The sequence below is a fragment of the Pithys albifrons genome, chromosome 4 (genome assembly GCF_047495875.1).
Source record: "Pithys albifrons albifrons isolate INPA30051 chromosome 4, PitAlb_v1, whole genome shotgun sequence".
NCBI lineage: Eukaryota > Metazoa > Chordata > Aves > Passeriformes > Thamnophilidae > Pithys > Pithys albifrons.
This window is the reverse complement of record NC_092461.1, coordinates 50,602,890-50,624,498: the sequence shown is the minus strand read 5'-3', so window position 1 is coordinate 50,624,498 and position 21,609 is coordinate 50,602,890. Positions and strand designations below refer to the sequence as shown.

Genomic DNA, 21,609 nt, shown 5'->3' with positions numbered 1-21,609 from the left:
ATACAGCTGCCCAGCCTCAGCATCCAACTCACATCACACTTCAAAAAATGCACGAGAGAAGAGATTGGTCATGTTTAGCAATGCCTAAACTAACATTTAAACTTTGATATTGGGATTAACCTTCTGTAGAAGACACCACTTGCAATTCTTGCTTAATTTAAAAAATCTGTACAACTACCTCAGCACCTATCAAAACATGTCAGTTTGTCAGAAGGGATTCTCATCACAGGAGCAGCTCTCAGAACAGGCACAAAATCAATCCTGAGTACAACTATTTGTAATGATACTGTATCTTTCTGGAAGGATATGGACATGAAGCCTGTATTCAACCTGGCCACTTATTTACAGTTGTTTAGTATGATGTTTGAACAGCAAACAATATTTACATTACAACTGACAATTTCACATGCTATAAAATGTTCACAGGCAATGGTAAAAAAGAAAAATAAGAATCAGTTTCAGAGATGTGACTCTTCCTAACATGAAGGAAAACAACCTGAACTGACCCAGAAAATTAAGCACATAATTGTGACATTTTTGCATCTGATTAATTCTCCAAAATCACCCACTCCTCTTGGAGTTACACAAGCCACTTTTGACTTGAGTGCCCGTTACTATGTAGTATACGTCTTGAAGAATGAATTAAAGCTAAAAGATCTTATTCAAACATAACTGTTAAGGTTAAACCTGGTGTCCTAACATAAGAAACTTCATATTACAACATTTTACACCTTTCTCCTTGATGGGTCCCAAATCGTGTACCAGGGCTTTAACCATAGGAAATTCTTGGGGGTTTAGATCAATAAATTCAAGCCTCTGATAAGGTAACTGAAACCATTCTTTTTCTATAGTACATGGACTCCACTCACTGCCCATGAGAGACCTTTAACATCAATAGACTCTACTTAACACTAACATCAGTATTTTCGCTTGCTTTTAGGTGTTGTTAAATATGCATTTCTCCAAGTTTGAGTCTGCCTTTGCAGTTCTACAGTGAGGACTTCACAGTGATACCAGTGGGAAAAAGTACATTTTTGAGGTGTTATTTTCCAAAATTTATGTGCTAGGTAGCTAATACTTTCCAATTGAACAATGACACCAATTCCATATACAATCTGAAAACATTTATAGATACTAAAATATGAAGAAATATACACATTAGTCACTGCCACTACTACTACACAGGGTAACCTAGGGGCTGTCATTAGCTCTTTCTAGGACTGCTGCCATCCCTGCAAGCCCTGTATTATCATTTGAACTGTATGATTGTGTACTCATGCAAACTACACACAAGCAGCCCTGTAGTTCTTCAGGGTTCTGTGAAACTGATACATAAGGAGGAATGTGCAATGGTGATTTATCTTTATACTTGAATGCTGGACTGCTGACTTCATCCACTACCAAACTGTGTACCAAGTATACCAAACTGGCACTCATATTATCTGCTTTCCTTTTCCAGAAAGGAAAGAATAAACACTCAGAAGTGCAGAAAGAATTGGTTTACTCTTTTTCTGGCAGTTCCACAAACAATTTACAAATTAAATGTAAGACACAATCTTTGAGCTTATTTTCAAATTATGTATTATTTCAAATTGAAGTGGAGGCCCTAGCGGGATTGATTTTTTTGGTTTTCTAAAATGACAAACTAGAATCAGAATTCCACTTAGTTTAGGCTTCACTCACACCTACATGTTGCTCAGAAGTTTTCCACTATGCAGTACTTGAACAACATGCATTAAAGAAACACTTTACAGAAAACTCTCATTAAAGAGAAAACGGTAACAGTTTCAAGGAATCATAGAATGGTTTGGTTTGGAAGGGACCTTAAAGATCATGTAGGTTCCAAGCCCCCTGCCATGGGCAGGGATATCCTCCACTAGACCAGGATGCTCCAAGCCCCATCCAATCTGACCTACAACACTTCAAGAATGGAGCATCTACAACCTCTCTGGGCAACTTGTTCCAGTGTTTCACTATCCCTCTTTGTAAAGAATTTCTTCCTAGTATCTAATTTAAATCTACCTTCTCTCAGTTCAAAGCTATACTCCTTGTTCTATAACAGGATGGCCTTCGAAGGAGTCCTTCTCTAGCCTTCTTGCAGGCTCCCCCCTAAGTACTGGTACAAGTTTATGCTGCTGCTTCCCAGTTTGGCTGGTTTTGTGCTTTTAACTGATCAGAACCTTCAGTGACAGCAGCTGGACAAGATTCTGGTGTCATCTCAAATGAATCCACAGTGTCTCACAACAATGTACTGCACTGAAACTCAGTTGCAAGACACAGAAGTCTGTATTACAACGAAACAATTACTAAAACCAGTCCAAAACAAGATTTATTCTGCATTGTGGCACACAAAAGCTATTCATAAGTCACTCCCAAACATGGAGTTTTGACAAACTGTCAACAACAAAACCCCTCCTCCTCACCTCACCTTCAGTAGTATTCTTTTCAATTTCTGTAACCTCAGTTTTTCTACTAAAATCAAGTATTTCCAAACTTTTTTTACTCAAGGATTACCAAGCAATACAAAATTATTAGACATGCATTGATTGATAGCAGAAGTCACACTTTTTAGCAATCGTTAAAAATTGTTAAATATTTCATCCTAATTACAAATCTTACCACATACTACTTTTTGAATTATAAAATTGTATGAAAACTTATGGAATCAAAAAAAAATCTCAACAGCATAAAAGAACATAATAATATATTAATAATAGGAACAAAAATCCTCTTGTATCTAAACTTTTTACAACAGGAAACTTCTGAAAAAATTTAACTCTTCAATATAAACTTTATAGCAAAACACATGACAATCTCTTATTTTGGCATCTCTCTTAACATCCCCGGCAAACAGAGTTTGGTATTATTTATTAAAATTAATTATAGCCTGAAAGTCAGTATCAGCATGGAAAACTAAAAAGGATTACACAACATCATACTACTAAGGATCATAAAGGCATTCTGAAAGAACATATTGCTGAAGTTTTTATCCAGACTCTCATCCCTTTCTTTTTGTCATCTTAGTCTCATCTAGTGATGCCTCCACTTGAGGGAACACTACAGAGGTTCATTTTCCAATTTCTCCTCTTCTATCTTTGATTGTGCTGAAACCATGGTCTTCTTTCTATTTTTCTACTACCTCTCTTTTCCGAACTACCTTGTCTCACCCACAAGCCCACTTTCATGGCTTTCACCTACACCATCACTCTGTTCAGTAGTGAGAAGTCAGCACTGCCTCAAACCGGCCTCTTCCATTACTCACCTGCTAAGTTTCCAAACCTCTTTACTCTTCCCTGAGGTCTCCTGTTACTACTCATAACCTGTTCCCTGACTGCACCACAACAGTACATGGCAGAATTCCCAACTCCTGCAACACTAGCACGAATCACAGATTCCTGCCTCAGTCCTGGCTTTCAGGCTCCCTTTTACTGAACACCGAATGGGGGGAAGTGTGGAGGGTGGGAGTGTGAGTGGCTGCTGGAGCAGGGAGGGCAGTGTCACACTCTGACTTGTGCACTCATGCAAAGAGCATGGGGAGTTACCAAATGCTTCTTCAGCTGAGGTGAACCGAACTTGTGTTATACCCTTTGACCGAGCAATGGGAGAGGGAGGTGTCTGCCACATACTGAGCTGGCATGGACTGTGACTGGCAAACTCATCCCACATCTGAACCTCAGACTACATAATCAGATGCCATGCCTAATTTTGGGTTAATGCAAAAGACATTGACTATGCCCAAGCATTTGAGTTCAGAAGGTAATAGCAGGGATGAAAGCAAGCTAGTGAAGACAGTAGGTTTTTATGTCAGTAATACATCAGTCTCTTCAGAGATGAACTGTTCAATAAGTCAAATCATGAACATCAACTCTGTATGTCAAGTGACACACAGGAAAATTTCCAAATGTAAAAAGAATAGTCCCTGCCTGTTTTATTACTGACTGAGCAAGTACAATCCAGAGTAAACATCTTTATAAACACAAGCTATAGATATTCTTAGAACACTCTTACAACAGTGAAGCATGCAGCAAACAAAAGACCACATTGACTGACGGAGAAACAAAACACTCCACAGAATCTGCTTGAAAAGTATTTCTATATATAGATCACTGTGACAAGGATTCCACAATTTGCTTTACGGCAAACTGCATTACTGCACTGCTCTTTTCCATTTGCACAAAGCTGTAAGTTTTCTACTAACATTCCAGTCTCCATCCTCTCTGTGTGCTATTCCCTGAACAGCCTTGGTTCTCATTGTATGTGTGGTAACACGCTTCTCTGAGGCAGATCCTGCTGCTTTGCATGAAACTGCCTTGGAATAAACCACGTAAGGAAGAGTAATAATGCCAGGAACACGGACTTACTCCCAACACTGCCAACCAATTTCAAATGCAACCTATTTACCACACCACCTGCTTCTCTCCTCGAACACACGCTGACATCATCATCTGAATAATGAGGTGCTGTCACCATTTTCAAGTTACAGGCGCAACTTGATTCAAACCACATTGCAATCACTACTTACTGTATGTCATGACTAACTAGTCTGGGCATTAGACTTTACCAAAACAAACCAAGAAATCAAATAAAAACACCCCCCCCAAAAAAAGCCCAAACACACAAACAAAAAAAAACCCACGTGCCCTGAACTGAAAAATTAAACCACTTGTCTAGAAGTCCACTGTGAAAATGGAACCTTAAGAGTTTTGAGGTTTCTTTATGTTAATCTGAACAGCTGAAGTTTGACATGATTTTTACTCTCCCTAAAAAACCTTTCTACTAGGACATCTCATGGAATAGTGCTGACAGTTGGCTCATAGAGCATTACTCACAGCAGCAGCATTACTCATGATTAAGAGTGGAATACTCAGAATTTGTAGGCTTTACCACATAGAAAACTGGTAAAGAAAAGTCTTTGAACACAGCTACTGGAAGCAGAGGAGAAAGAGGATCTTAGTTGTAAACTACAGATAGTTACAGGAAAAATGGGTACACACCGAATTTTCTTCCTCCTCTTCTAGTTCTCTCTGCTGTTCCTCATGTCGCTTTGCCTTTATCTCCATAGCTTCGGTGATCAGGTCCCTTAAAATTGAAACTGGCTTAGCATTCTTAATAAATGTATGCTGGGGGGAAAAAAAATCATTAAAATATATAATGTGCTTATAGTAGTTGCACTTCAGGTGTAATAACTGTTATTCAGCACTACAGACTTCAGTGATAAAAGGTAACATATATTACATGATAATTAAAATCTACACCAACACAACATACAGTTATTTTTAGCTGCTTCATAACTAAAATTTTACTTTACTTTTAATTGCTGCAAGCCTTGGGAAATATAATAATTTAAGAAATGCTTTATAATTAAAGATATCATTTTCCAAAGGAAAGGTGCAGTAAATAGTAAATAGATACAGTGGTGATGGTCTGACATGGAAAAAGAAACTTACTCAGATAGTCTGTTACAGAATTTGACTAAGCTTGACATAAATTAGCATCTCTAAGCAGAGCAGCTATGGCTACTCACTTCAACAAATCTCTACTTTATGTGTCATAAAATATTGCTTGATCTATGACACAAACATGAAACCAGCAAAAGAATACCTTACTTTTAGCAGGAAGAATAATTTTTAATTCTTCCTTTAAACCACATGTGCATGATACTATTTACATTCATTGTGCTGTCTAATAAACACCTGCTGTTAGAAAAAAACTGATTTTCACATCATTATATGCAAATATAGTTCAGGCAAAAGATAACTAAGTACCTAAGAAGCATTATAAAATATTAAAAAAAGTTCCACGAAGAACAGAATTGATGAAACCTTGAGTCCTATACCTATTAACTATCTTCTCCCTTGATATATTAATTCAATTATTCTCCTTTCCCTCAATGATCTTTCCACACAAGCAGTCCTTTCCTTCCCATTCACATATACCCACAGCACCTCCAGCTCCATATTCCAGCCGGAGAAAAAGGCAACATGTACTTGTGATGAACATGGCATTTGATTTGCTGCTCAGCAGGCATGTGGAAGGAACTGCACACCGAAGCTTTTTGTTTGTTTCTCCTTACTTGCTCACATGAACACAAGTCTGTTCTACCCAGCTGCTGGTATTCAGCTAACCACACGAACTTCAGATCTTGAAAGTCTCAAGAACTGATTCATACATCACATAGAAACCTGCAACTTCCAATTCTTACTCACTTGTAGTCTACATTTTGGTGTTTTGAGGTGTATAAAATCAGATATTCACAACATGATTTATGAATTTGATGGAACTATTACCGAAAACTACTTAACAAAATTGTTATGTTCTCCTTGCAGTGGAGTTCACAGGAATTTATATTTGAAAAGCTGCTATTGCGAGCTCAACATCAAACAAATCTAGCAGGAGAGTCTCACAGCAGGTGAAAGCCTGGCATGGCTCCCTGCCTTGGCTCCAAAGGTCCGTACTGCCAGGTGTGCCTCACATTTAAAGGTGCCCACTCGATACAACTCAGCTGAAAACCAAACTCATTATTCTGTCCATCTGCATCAGACCCTTCTAGGACACAGATAACCTGTCTGCTTAATCTGACATGACCAGAAGGAAACACTGAATATACTCCAAGGGTGGTCCACACAGAAGGGTTACCTGGGCCCAATTCTTTTACTTAACACTTGTCTAAATTGCTGAGATGTATTGAGGGCCTCTAACCACAAAGCAAGGATCCAATTTTCATAGCAAGAACCAGCTCTAAACTATAGAAAGAGCAATGAATTTTTAGAAGCAGCAAAGGAGAAATAAAATGGGGGTAGAGATACAGGAGCTGACAGAGAAAATATCACAAAGTGGAAAAGAAATAAGGCATGGTAATAGTTAAAATAAGATTTGCGCTTAGAAATTTTCAGAATAGTTCTGGTTTGAGGAAAAAAAGCCGTAAAATCTGCCTTTCCTCAGTAACTTAAATACTGACCTGTAGCAGCTGGGTTGCTGTAGCTCTTTGTTCAGGATTTTTCACTAAGCATTTCTTCACAAAATCAGTGAATTCATCAGACCAGAGCTCTGGCTTCCGAAAAGTTGGAGGAGGATTTGTAGGAATCATAAAAATAGCCTAGATAAAAATCAAACAATAGCAAGTTTAAACAAAACACATCGTTGCAGCACTGAATTGCTTTATCCACCTTTCTTATCAGGCTAACAATCTGGAAGACAAATTTTAAGTAAGCGAGGATTTCCGCTCAAATCAAGATTCAGGAAGTAAATCCATCTGCTACTAATGTAGCTACTTCCCATTAGATTTTCTCTATTTAATCCATACCCCAATGAGCACAAGACTCATAATTTAATAAATTGCTGTTCATCAAACTCAAGAGATTATTCTATTCCTTCAGAAATTCTTAGTAGAAATGACAGCACTGTTTGTTTAAACAGACACATATGAAGTTGCTGTGAAAAGCCAAGCTCACTAAGAATTTACAAGAAATTGAAAAGGCAACTTTTTACCTGCATAACAGAAATCTCTTCTGACAAGAACCACATGCAGACAGATTTTTCAACTAGGAAACAAAATTCATTTTACATAATAAAAAGCTTGTCCTACTTAAGATTATATATATTGCTCCAATTTCTATATGATTCTTTTCAAGGTTTCCTCTAATTATAAATTTACACTTGTAGGTGAAAAAAAGGCCATACAACTCTGACAGACTCCTGCAATGCAATGACAAATCCTGGACTTCTATTTGGAATACCCCAAACGCATTCAGTATCATCACTTTAGACTCACACATGACAGCAACATACTACTCAGAGTAGGTCTAATGACAGAAACAATAGGCTATTATTTTCTTCTAAACCCGGGTTCCATTCAACCACATTTTCCACAGTCACATAGAGTAAAAGTTCTTCATTTGTTTTCCTACAAGCATACTCAGAAAAGGGTTAAAAATGGAAATGGGAGATTATGGACACTTAACATAGCAGAGACACCAGAAGCTTCAGTCTGTGTTTGAAACACAGGGAAAAGGCAAAGGCAACTTCACGAGTTTTTATCCATAACTACTCTTAAAAAGTCTGACTGGCCTTGGAAGTTGGTTGAACTCATCCAAATTCTCATCTGAAAATTCTTCTTAGATTCCAAAGGAAAGTAGAATTCATGCAAAATGATGCAAAAGCTGTTTTCTATCATTTTAATGAAAAAATTAATTCAGTACTGCATAGTTGCCTTAATTCAAACACTTAAATGCTTACAAAACTCAATTATCTCCTGAATACAAGAATGACAAGAAAAGACTTGGTCATTTTGTTTAATAAAGGTGTATGCTACAACGGCTTTCTATTTTCAGTGGGCAGCCGTGCCAAACTAGTACATGGACTCAGGAAACGGGGCACTTGGTAATTGGCCTTATCTACTTCACTTATGATGATGTAAGATTAATTGTCAGTACAAGTGAAGTGCTTGTGGCATAAAGCTGTGGCTAACAAATTGAGCTGTTTCTGTCCTTGAAATTAATGATCTCTTCTGAACTTTGAACTGATGACTTTATATCTTATCTTCAGCTCCCCTTAACAGCTCACTCTGCAGTAGCTGTGGAACATGCACAGTTGTAACAGAAGATGAGGAACTTCTGTTTACGTGGTGTCAAAATGTGTACCTCCTATTTGATAATAAACACCAGCCTCCTTCCCAGAGGTAAGCAAAGGTTCATTACAAAGGCTTACTCAGCTCTACAGTTCTATGAAAAATGTTTGCCTTTGCCAACTATTTTCATCAACTACACAGCAGTTAAGAACCACAGCAGAGACTTTGTAATTCACAAAGGACAACGAGAATAAAGATGGAATTCATGAATTATTCTTTTATAGAATGCAATAAAATTCACAAATGGAGACAAGTGTTAGTTAGGATCATAAATCCATATTTATGCTGTTTACAGTTGTACACTTCAGAAACATGTGTATTTATGTAATGCGGAAATGGGAGGCTTTCTTCAAATCTTGCTGTGCCACAAGCTGTGTGAGCTGAAAAGAAAAATTAGATGCATTTCTGTACCACGACAAAACACACAGAAACTACTTATTCCAAATGTTCAGTCCAACTTGATGATCACGTCACACACTTGCTGGTGTGTGCCTCTCCCTCCAGCTCTCAGCACGCCGTTGCATTAACCAGCCTAACATGCTGGGTTTCACTTCCCTCTTCCTTCTCTACAACATAATTTTGGCTTGAACGTTTCTCTGCATAAAAGTTAAGCTCCCTCTCTCTTTCAAAACAGTCTATGATTTAGCTTTCAACTACTTTGTTTCCTTCCAAGAAGCTTAGAAAGCAATCACTGGAGAACTATAAAGCTAGTCCCAAATCTCCAGGAATAAAACCAAAACACTTATCTGACAGGAACTTACTGCTTCCATTTCTTATCAAATTGATCTTTTCTATCCTAAAATAACTCTACACTCTTAAAACAAAACTATTTCAGTCACTGTTCCATGGGTGCCAATGGAAGAGGGAAACCTAAAAGACTTGGGTCTTTTCATGCTTCTTTCATCTCATCCCAGATTTCTTCAGTCCTTGTTTTCCCAACCTGTTACTTGCAGTAATTTTTTTGCCTCCACTTCACTTGTAACTTTCTCCTAAGTTTCCCACAGCTATTGGTATTAGTTTAACTCTCACAAGTAGGGTGATTACAATGCTAATGGAGCCAGTGTTAGGCAACTGTTGCTTAAAATAAAACCCAAATATAAGCTGCCATCCACCCAATTACATGGGCTGAACTGGCAGTAATCACTGCAGCAAATATCAGGACGAAACAGTTCAACAGAGGGGGCAGGCCCTGACATACTATGGAAAAACTGGGGCTAATTCTTTTCTCTCTCCCACCTTCAACATCACCTTCCGTATTTCCTTATATTTCTGAGATAGACTGATAAGTCTTACATGAGTAACACATCAAATATATAGCCAGGGCATCAGATTATATGACTCAGTTTTAAATTTTAACCATTCAATCATATTTTTAAAAAAAATAATAAAAATCTCTAAGCTGCAAGATGTCAGAACTCAGGCCTGAGGGATCATGGTAACCTAATCCCTGTTTGCCTTGACCTGTCTATCATAAAGAGCCCATTCCAAATTCATACTGAACTGGCCCTTCCACCTCTGAATGCTGAGCCCAGTTCTGCCTTGAATCATCTTTCACACACTGGTCCAGGGCAAATCCTACACCTTGCAGTGCGACCAGAATTCAAGGAAGATTATAACATATGCACAACAAAAGATGGGGGACAGATCATCCAGGGCAGCTTTGGGGGCCAATTCTGAATGGGGCCTTAGACAATCCAACACAGCTTCTACCACACCTGTTTTGTGGCAGCACTCACCTCACCTGCCCATCACCAGCAGTTACAGCTAAGCTGAACACCAGACTGAGGAGCAGGTCTCAAATAAGAGCAGAACTGCGTAAGTCACCAGGATTTTCTTTCTATTATTTGTACAGGGCCTAGTATTTTAAATTAAGTCCAGGCTGAAAACAGGGGATTTTTTCCATGAAGGTTCTTTTACAGACAATTTTATTGGCATGAAAATTAATTATGGTGATGATGATGAATTAGGAAACGCCAAAAGAAAAATGAGATGCTCATATACCACACTTGGAAATCCCTAATCAGAAAACCCTTGCAGCTCATACTTCCTGTCAGTCAGGGTAATGCATCTGTATTTTGCACAGCCCACAAATACATTAAGTGATTAACAGTAACTTGGTAGAAGTACTATGTCTTTTGGGTTTCAGCTCCGTGAATAACTTACCTCCATTGCTCAGTTGAAATTAATTACTTGTAATAAAAAGCAGAAAATCAAAAGTATAACTTTTACTGTTGTTATTATTTGCCAGGGGTCATGAATGCTACTAAAGGAGACAGGAAAGATGTTTATATTGTGGTAATTTTATAATTTTCATGCTGTGAAGTTCCATTTCTAGAATCTAGAGAGAGAAGCTTTCATATAAATAGGGTAGGCATACATGACATCAATCTGTGACTCCACAGTTTTTGCCACCACAATTACAGTACTTAGTTCAAGAAACAAACATCAAAATACATTTAAACTCAGTAACACATTTCAGAGTACAAAAACCTATTTAAGGCCAAGGGAGTTAAATTTTGAATACTGTAACATTTTACTAACTTTAAAAACAAAGAATCAGCTAAAATACATTTTTCTTCTCTTTGTGATACACGTCATAGAAATCCCGTTCCTTGCTGAATAGCCTTCAAAAAGGCTACTGAAACACACCTAAATATTCAGTTACACAATTCAGCAGGTGTCTAAAAATGAAACACCAGCACAGAGAAGGGTGAGATACCATCATGTTCTACATTGGATTTGCTTTGTTGAGCGTTTTTGCTTGGTGTGGCTTTTGGGGTTTTTTTATTTGTTGGTTTGGTTTTGAAATTCAGGACTACAATACTGTAAAAACAACAGTGGAAAAAAAAGTTACTGAACACCATCTCATGTGTTTGAAGTCAAGGAAGTTGGTTTACAATCTGCTTCCAAGTAGATAATCAATTTCAGTGTTAAAACTACTCTAAAAATCAGCAGTTTTCTCCTCCTATCTGCAAAAACACAGGCATTGATGAAGAATATCTAGCATATTCATATCTTTTGTGCAGAACTACAAACGTGTCTGGTTCCATCACACATCTATCAAACACCTGACGCAAACTGATTCCCATTAGAATTATCAACACAGAACCAAATGCAGAAAGGGATAAATGGAGATTGAGTTCAGAGAACTTGTGGACAAACAGATACAGAATTTTTTATCCTAATGAGGGGAAATATATGTGACATTTACCATGCAATTCTACTGTGCTCACCTGGACAGTTTTTAGTAGCAACCACTAATTAAATCATGTACAAAATATTACATAAAATAAAAATTACATTAAATTATTTTATTATAAAATGTCACATATTAACACCAGGAGCATTTAAAAACTAAAATGAAACATCACAGGGGGAAAAAACCCAAATAAAACAAATCCCAACTGTTTCCAGTGGCTCTAAAAGTCATTCACTGTCATAAGCTTCCCCCGGAATAATGACCTTTGCTGATCAAAGCAAAGTATGATGCACTTAAAATGTAAAGTAATAAAGTAATAAAAGCAGAGAAAAGATACATAATGGAAAGAATAATCACATGATTAACAGCAAAGAGGAGTTACTGAAAGGTAAGCCATTTACATTCACTTGTATATTTATTATTGCTGGTAGGCTCGTAACATTTGAAGAGCGTTACAATAGGTCAAGAATGTAAAGATACCAATCTCAAACATTTTGCAATACTAAATGCACTTGTAAATCCATTGAGAAGAATCAACCCTTGCCTTGTTAGCACCACCATGGAAAAGAAGGGTGCCTCAGAATTCACCTCTGAATTAGTCTTCCTGCTAAAGGTTAGACTCAGTGATCCCTATGGGTCCCTTCCACTTTAGCATATTCTTTGATTCTGAAAAACTGCACTACATTTCAAAAGAATATTATAGATAATTTGTTCTGTGACAACAGCTTGAAGAAGTTGGCATTCTGTGGCCACAAATTCAATCAGTTTGGGTTTTTTGTAGATGGTTTTAAACGAGCTTCCTTATACAACTGATCTTTCAACCCCATCGCATTTCATAATGTTGAACTTCTAACATATCCTGCACTGATGTATTTAAAAGGCAGAATTTATTGCACTACTTGCTATCCCTTTATCAAGACAAAGAGTAAGTTCCCCCTGCTAACTCAGCTAAAAGGATCATGTCATCTGCATTGATACCTGTTCACTATCAAACCCTTTTGTCAGGTAAGTAATAAAATTATTTATTACTACCAATCTTTCCTGGAAATACCACCTCAGCATGCTGCCCTTAAAAATTTATCCATTGCTTTGTTTCATTTTTTGACCTCTCAGAAGCCATCACTTGTATTACCCAAAGATATCTGGAAGCTACTCAACAAATGACTTGATGGAGTTGTATGCAAAGAAACAACTTCATTTATCTGCAGTGACATTCTAGTGTTTGCTTCCTTCTTCTTCCTCTCCTTTAGAGTCCAGCAGACCCATCAATATTTCACCAGGTTTTCTTCCAACATATTTAAAAAATACCCTATAATGTGGAGAAGTCTTCATTACTTTTGCCTGTAGTTTTCTATTGTTATCTTGTCCCAACTTTCCATCTCCAATTTTAAAATGGAATAGTTTGAATTTTTCCATACAATTCAGTAGGGTTATTTTGATTTCCTGAACTCAGCTCTTCAACACAAAATATTCCTGAATTCTGCAATCATTGTCCTCTCTTTTCAGTTTAGAAATGTAACATTCAAGTTCCATTTCATCTGCAAGGATGTGAAGTCACTGATGTCAGTGACATTTCAACAAAAGACAGTAAGAAACCTGATCCTCACAATTCTCCCCTCCTTCAACTTGGACCACAAGCCTTTAAAGGAGGGCAACAATTGCCTTTCTAAAGTCTGCAGATATTTCCATGTTTTATTTTTTACTGATACAGTCTCATGAAGGTTTTTTTAGCTATTCTATGGCTTCACTGGGTTTTCTGTTACTTCCTTGGTTTTGTTTTTTTTTTGAGTGGGAGGGTAAAGTCTTTTAGATAAGTGAAATTATACCATTTTCCAAGGAAAGGCATTCACTGAAAACAAAAACAATTTCAGGCCACTCAAGATGTTGTGCTTAAACTACTCAGGCAGACAAACGTTTTGAATTTTTTTAATTGACACATACAGGAATTTTTAGAGGGAAATTGTTAATTTGCAAATGATCTCACGTAGGTACTAAACAGCCTAAGTACTTAACATTTTATTTAAAGTTCACATCCACAATAATTAGAAATCTACACATTTTTAGTATCCTGGGACATAGAAAAAATAAAATTAAAAAAAAATCCTGATGACTATAAAACCCAAAGGCTACTAGAAAACAAGACAATGAAAGTCATAAAGTCTTACAAAAGTACCAAAGGGTTTCAAACAACTGGAAGTAACAGCAGCATTCAGACACCACCTAGGACAGTATTTCCAATAATTTCACTCACCAAAAGGAAAACATAAATGAGCTGCAAATGAATTCATCACTGTTATTCTGGGAAGTCCCCTCAATTTCAGCATTAGGTGAGCAAGACACATTTAACCAGGAGGAGAAAGAAGGGTGTGTGAAGTGTGTGTATGTGGGCTCTCAAAGTGTTTTGGAGGGAAGGAAGTGTTTGTGGGAAGCAGAGTTAAGATAGGGAAAAATAAAGATATATTAAACTGTCTTCAGACTGAACGAAGTATTCCTTATAGTGGTTTAATCTTATTGACACACACTGGAAAAAAAAGTATTTTTGAACATTATTGTAAAGGAGAAAAAATCCATTCAATAGTGATGAGCAACAGCTCCTCTTAGTGAGGAAATCAACTTAACAGAGAGATGGGACCACTTCAGGCCACTGGCCAATTCTATCCTAACACTAGGAGAACAACATTTAAGGGTCTCTCAGACCAAATTTATACATTATGACAGATCCTTGCTCAAGAACCAGCCAATTCACTGCAAAGGATACTTCCACATAGCTGTTCAGGAATGAAAAGAGATAGAATCGTAAAATTGATTGGGTTGGAAAAGACCTCCGAGATCATCAAGTCCAACCCTTGATCCAACTCCAGTCCCTTTACTAGAACATGGCACTCAGTGCCACGTCCAATCTCAGTTTAAAAACCTCCAGGGATGGTGAATCCACCACCTCTCTGGGCAGCCCATTCCAATGCCTGATTACTCTCTCTGGAAAGAATTTTTTTCTGATCTCCAACTTCAATTTCCCCTGGCAGAGCTTGAGCCCGTGCCCCCTTGTCCTATTGCTGAGTGCCTGGGAGAAGAGACCAACCCCCACCTGGCTAGAACTTCCCTTCAGGTAGTTCTAGACAGTGCTGAGGTCACCTCTGAGCCTCCTCTTCTCCAGGCTAAACAACCCCAGCTCCCTCAGCCTCTCCTCACAGGGCTTGTGCTCCAGTCCCTTCACCAGCCTTGTTGCTCTTCTCTGGACCTGCACCAGCCCCTCAATATCTTTCCTGAACTGAGGGGCCCAGAACTGAACACAACACTCAAGGTGTGGCCACACCAACACAGAGGACAGGGGAAGGATCACTGTCCTCGCCCTGCTGGCCACGCTATTTGAGATACAGGACAGGATCCCATTGGCCTTCTTGGCCAAGATGTCTTCTTGAATGCTGATACCTCTCTCAGACAGAAGCATCTTTCTATCACTTAATCACTGTATTATTACCCCCTTCACAGAATCCAAGAGATCAAGAACACAACTCTTGAACCTGAACAACTTTTTCTTTTTTTTCGGTACTGAACTTGAACTAGTTTCTTATCAGTTACCAAACAAGGAAATGGTTCAGAAACTGCACGGTATGACTGAATCCAGGGAATACTCTTATGATTAATTTAATCTTCTTTCACCATAGTTTGTTTCACTTCTGATTCGGTACCATCTTGAAAATTCATAAAGTCTACAAGGTTCTAAGCTTTTAAACTTACTTTCCCACCAAGAAAACTCCAGTAATAGAGCTTACTTTAATAACAGTATTTTCTCTTCTTCTTACATTCCTTTCTGAGAAAATGAGGCAGTAAGTACATCCAGAAACACACTAATATTTAATGAGACATGAAGTGGAAAAACTGCATTTGCAATTACATTTACTAGTACAGGAGTCAAGGAATGAGTAATTTGTGAGGAAAAGCTGCAGTAAATTCACTAACACTAAATGTGAAAGCTGTGACAGAGCCACATACAGTAGTAATGATAGAAGGCATTCAAGAAATGTGTGGTAGTTCTTCATTCACGGTGTGTTCAACCTCCAGCAACAGTACTGTGATGTGAACCAGCTGAAGATGGTACAAAACAGAGTAACTGTAACACTAGGATATTTAAAAGACACACTGCAGGTAAAGACTGAACAAATTAGAATTGCTTAGTCTAAAGTGGAAGTTAACTACAGTGAGAAACATGGTAACCAACTCCAACATGTTAAAAATGCCACTTCAAAGGGGGACAAAGTCTATAAAGAAGAAGAGATAGTGAATTTAAATTTTAACAACGAATATTCAGATTACATAATAGGAAAGGTGTCAATAAACAACCTGGGGAATTACAGAACTTGTCATATTATTCTACAAAAAGTACAGACAAACACAGTTTCAGAATTTCATTATTAAATTCTGGGCACGTGTTTCAAAGATCTTTTCCACCAGCACCACCACCTACCCATTTACCCTGTGCTCAGCTCAGGCAAATCCTGCAGTCTCAGAAGACATAGGATTTTCTTCATGTTTAACTTGAAAATTCAATGCAAGAGTGCATTACACAAACATGGAATGAAATTAAATTAAACTCTGGGTGCTCCTTCCCAGGTTGTTCTCTCTCCCTTGTAACTGCTTCCCTGACTCTGATTTTAGGTGGATTATGTAAAGATCTACATTTAGAGAGTCGATACTTTGAGAGGTTACAGTCTGCGCAAAAGAAAGTGGGAATTTCATCAAGACATGTCTCAACTGTAGTAGAATCTTGCCAGAAAAATAATCCGCACCCTATAAATTTAAAAATCTAGTAGCTGACAAGTGACTTTGGCATTAAAAATTAATGTAAAAAAATTAAGTTTAAAAAAAAGAAAAATTTCTCCCAGAAACAGAATGACCAAGAAACACAAAACACAAAGGAACAATGTTTACAACAATGTTTGCTGCTTCCTACTTCACCTTTTACAATGGCAGCAGATGAACAGGTGACAGCAAAAGCCAACCACCAGCACAAAGGAAACCAACCCACTCAGTGTTCAATTAAACTGACAGATCACAAAATTCCAGATTTTAAATTTCACAATCCCATTGAAACAATGGAAACAACTAATTAATTACAGAAGATTTTGTAGTCTATGAAAGAATGAGTTCTTGTACCTTAGAGCTCTGTCTACCTTCAAGCAAAGAATGAAAACTTCCTCCATCTCTGTTCCACTGATACTCAAGGGAATACAAGACTCAGTGGGGTTGCTTTCCCAGCTACCAGGCAGGTACAGAGAGCAATGTTACTGTCCATGTCTAGCTGGCCTTTCCAGTGTCCTCCCTTCCAATAAACACCATTTATACTGTAGCCCCTTAAGTTCCATTGTTAGATGAGTGTAATAGTTAGCCACATCCTTCCCTGTAAGGAAATGTTGCTAGAGCTAAGCTATTTTTTATGTTCCACAAGCCATGATGCAGACACACGCAATGGGAGGTACCACAAAGTAAAATCTGGACATTTGAATAACCAAGTGAAAAGTATAACCAAGGCATAGCATTGCTTACATAATGACACTAACCTTACATTTTCCCAGGCACTCAGCAATAGGACAAGGGGGCACGATGGGCTCAAGCTCTGCCAGGGGAAATTGAAGTTGGAGATCAGAAAAAAATTCTTTCCAGAGAGAGTAATCAGGCATTGGAATGGGCTGCCCAGAGAGGTGGTGGATTTACCATCCCTGGAGGTTTTTAAACTGAGATTGGACGTGGCACTGAGTGCCATGATCTGGTAAATGGACTGGAGTTGGATCAAGGGTTGGACTTGATGATCTCGGAGGTCTTTTCCAACCCAATTGATTCTATGATTTTGAAAAACTAACACCCCTTTTAAACCAAACTGAATAATACAACTATGAGATCACAGAGTTAAAATTCAAATACACTGCTGGACATGATACTTCAGTTCTTCATGGCACTTTGTTAAGTTGGTAGGTGTAAGCATTGCTCTTTCAAACAGAAAGTGAAAAATATGAACTACATAATGAAATTGAAGAGTAATCCTACCAAATGCCAGAGGTAAACAATATACCACATTCTGGACAAGGTAGATCAATAAAAAATTATCTCTCTGAAATGGCATTGTGTCTGAGGAAACTGGAACTGGTAATGAATTCTCACAATTTAATAACTGACACAGCATACATCCCTAAGATTCTTCTAAAAGGGAAAATGTTCCAAAGAAAAAACATCACACAAAATTCAAATGGCAATTACTTTTTTAAAAGGAGACAGCAAAAAAGTAAAATGAGCTGTGAGGCAAAGTTGACTTTCAGTATCTTCAGTTTTATTTATCAGACTGAAAAATCTCTCCAACTTTCTCTTTTCCTGTATAAGACCAAAACTATGAGATGTTCTGTTTGTATTACAATTACACTAATTCAATGCAGGTCACTTGCTTTTTACTGAATCCAGATGACATTTAGTAAGCTAAACATGGGCCAATTGGCTTTTTTTTCCCCTCCCCAAGAAGAGGGGGGCTGATTGCCGCTGGGTAGGTCATACAGTGGCTACAGAACACAATTGCTTGAATTACATTTCGACTAACTTCAGTCACAAAACTGAAGCTAAAACCTACCTCTTTTTCCTGTATATCTTCCAGATTTCTCATATTGAAATGTACTAATTTAAAAGGTACCTCTTTCCCACCCTGAGGTGAGAGATATGAACAGATTCACCAGAAACTTTTGTTGCTTCCTCTTTCTCCACTCAATTTAAAAATCCGCATTTTTAATAATCTAAGAAGTACAATTTACTTTCCCCTTTATTTTTAATATCCCCAGTGGTTAACTAACCTTTTCAAGCCTGTTCATTTGAACACCACTCAGAAAAAAAGAAAAACGTAGCACTGAAGATTTAGTGAACACTAAAAAAATAATGGTCTAAAGCCTCTTTTATTTCTGCAATAACATTTGTATTCTTAAATCAACCTGAACTTCCATGTAATTAGCCACACAATAACCTGTACTGATAGTGCAGATAAACTAGCTCCAGAGGGGCAGGAAAATCCTCAAACTTATCCCCAAGAAACAAGTAAACAATATGCCTTTGTTAATGTCTTAGTTGTGATCAACAGCCGATTCTCTCCTTACAAAATCACTGGCTATAAAATGGTAATTAAAATCCATGCTACTAAATAAAACATCCATTTAGACTTAGTGCAACTGACTGCAAATCTGTCAATGATATTCTTTTTAATCATGTCTGGACTTGGTATCTTTTTTTTGGCCCCCAGAAGTTATCCACCTCTCAAATGGTATTATCAACTGCTAAAGTAAAATGTAATACATATTTTATAATCATAGCCCTGTTAGTGTTTATTCTGTAACACATTGAATTATAGGTTAGTTATTTGTATCATCACAAGGTTTTGTACCCATCAGTAACTTCTCCCAACCTAATCTGCTCAGCTTTTAACAAGCTGAAACAGAAGCAAAATGCAACATGGGCTAATTAACATGCATTACGATAACAGCATCCAAGGCTTATTAGATGTCCTTCAGATCTGGCCATCATCTTCAAAATACTGCACACTCTATAGGAAATACACAAAAATCATGCAGACAAACTACTTAGTTGCACGTACATGACATCACTCTATATGATCAAGGACATAGAAAAGAAAAATTCTTCACAATTAAGAAAAAGAAGTTCATCATGTAAGATGTAACATTTGGTGGCAGAAAGACAGAGACACTGAGAGAAAAGATCCACAATGGTGTGAATTGGCCTTGCATTGGTATTCCTGAGCTTAAACCAAATTTTAAACAAATTGCAAACATCTATCAAGACTCCCAAATTATTTAGCCCAGAATATTTTACAAAATTTCACAGGTTTTGGTTCTGAGTTTGTGGTCTGTGTTGTACTGCCTTATCCACACATTTACTTATTAATTATATTTTCTAAATTTTGGTTAGGGTCTGGTTTAACCTGTTGTATTTTGCTCCATTCGAAGGCATGTGTCATAGCTTTCCTACAATGACTGACACTGCAGAGAAAACAGTCAGAGAAAGCACGGCCCTGTTACTATAGGTACACACAGAAATAACATTCCTTCACAAACAGTTTAGGGGACAAAAATTTACAGCAAACATTACTGAAAAAATTACAGTTTAGCAATGTGGCTGCTGCAATCACTCAAATATGCAAACAATATAGCAATAGCTGAAGCAGTGACAAGAAATGCTGATATTGTATAAATAGGCCATATCATACCCTTAATTCCGAGCAGCTTGCCCCCAGTTTATATAAAAATACCTCAGGGCAGAAGGGGGGAAGGATTTCTGAATGCAAAGGTTCTTCAAGACACGGCAGCCATATACAGTTACACGTAAATGGCCTTCCCTCTCCTTCAAATAATATGTCAGCGTTCATACCGCTGGCTCCTCCAGCAATATGATAACCACTCACTGAGCAAACTGCATATTCACAGAAAAACCATCCTCAAGACTCATCTTGCTTGACCAACTTTTGAATGGCACAACACTTTGCAGCATGTGTGGAACCACCAAGTGAAGGCTTTGCAGATCTGAGAAGGGCACACTTTGAAAACAATTAATATCTCACCTCTCTCTCTTGCTCTAATTGTATGTATTCATTTCACTCAAGCAGCTACACAGAAATTCCTCTATCCAGCCTGAGATAATGGTGTCTGAAGAGATCCGTTATAGCAGAGACAACAGAGGCAAAAGACATTCATAACCAAATAGAAAAGTAAAGCACAAATGACATCCACATTAGCTTTGGGATGCATACAATTTTGAAACAAAGTATCAGCTGGTTAGATTGCCAACATAAGAAAATAATAACCTAATTCCTAAGAACGTGTGCACAAACTGTGGGAGAAAGCACTCCCTCTGACGAGATCACTCCTCTTGGTCACATGTACATACAACATCCCCAGGGCACAGAGGAGCTCTTTTCTCTGAAGTTTCTGATGTGAATAACAAGAGGTAGATGGTCATTGTGTTAGGAAAGGCTGACACTGAAGCTCTGTCAGGGAACCTGAGTCTCAGAGAGATTGTCAGAGTTAGCAAAGAGAGAGTGCAATGTGGATGCAAATCCCAGACATACAGACAACTCACCCATGCCAAAGCAATATGCTAATATAAAACTAGGCCACCGTAACACTTCACACTAAGAGTGCCATGTTTTTATGGCACCCTCTTTCCTCGATCACTGTAGTCAGAGCTGTTTTCTTCCTTCTGCAACCCTACCCGTGTACCCTAACACCAGACTGCACAGTGCACCAAACCTATTTCAAATTAATGAGAGCAACTGAACTGGGAGACAGCAAAAGCTGGAAAGCAGCTGAGGACTACTGGCTTGAACTTCAGGTAAAGAAAGGCTGAGCGTGCTGCCTGAAGACACAGCACTCAGCCTGAGAGCCCTGAGTGTGAGCGACAAAGCAAAGGCTTCCCCAGGACAGACAGCAAGGCCAGGTAGTGCAGAGGGTGGAATCGCGATTATTCCTCTGGCAGCTTCTCTTGGCTCCTAACGAGAGCATGTGGGTTGATGCTCTCAAGCAGTATTTCAAAAACAGCACAGCACACTCCAAAGGGTCTTTCTTGCAGCACAGCCCCAGGCACTACATAACCAAGGTCACCAATTCCCATGCCCAGTGAATTATCTTCTTTGTTCATAAATGGATATGCCCACTGAAGAAGGGAATAAGCCTTCATAAGTTAAAGGGAACATAAAAATATAACTAGGAAAGGCATAAAATGATTAAACAAACTATCCAACCAG

The 21,609-nt window shown here is 38.0% G+C and overlaps 1 protein-coding gene across 1 annotated transcript in view; it reads right to left on the bottom strand.

Moving 5' to 3' along the window:
* Window positions 1-21,609, bottom strand: part of STK3 (serine/threonine kinase 3) — a 119,379-nt gene that overhangs the window by 60,414 nt on the left and 37,356 nt on the right. The window contains exons 7-8 of the mRNA XM_071554097.1: window positions 6,959-7,096; window positions 4,995-5,120 (exon numbers count right to left, since the gene is read on the bottom strand). Coding sequence (XP_071410198.1) covers window positions 4,995-5,120; window positions 6,959-7,096 — 264 coding nt within the window. The remainder of the gene's footprint in view (window positions 1-4,994; window positions 5,121-6,958; window positions 7,097-21,609) is intronic.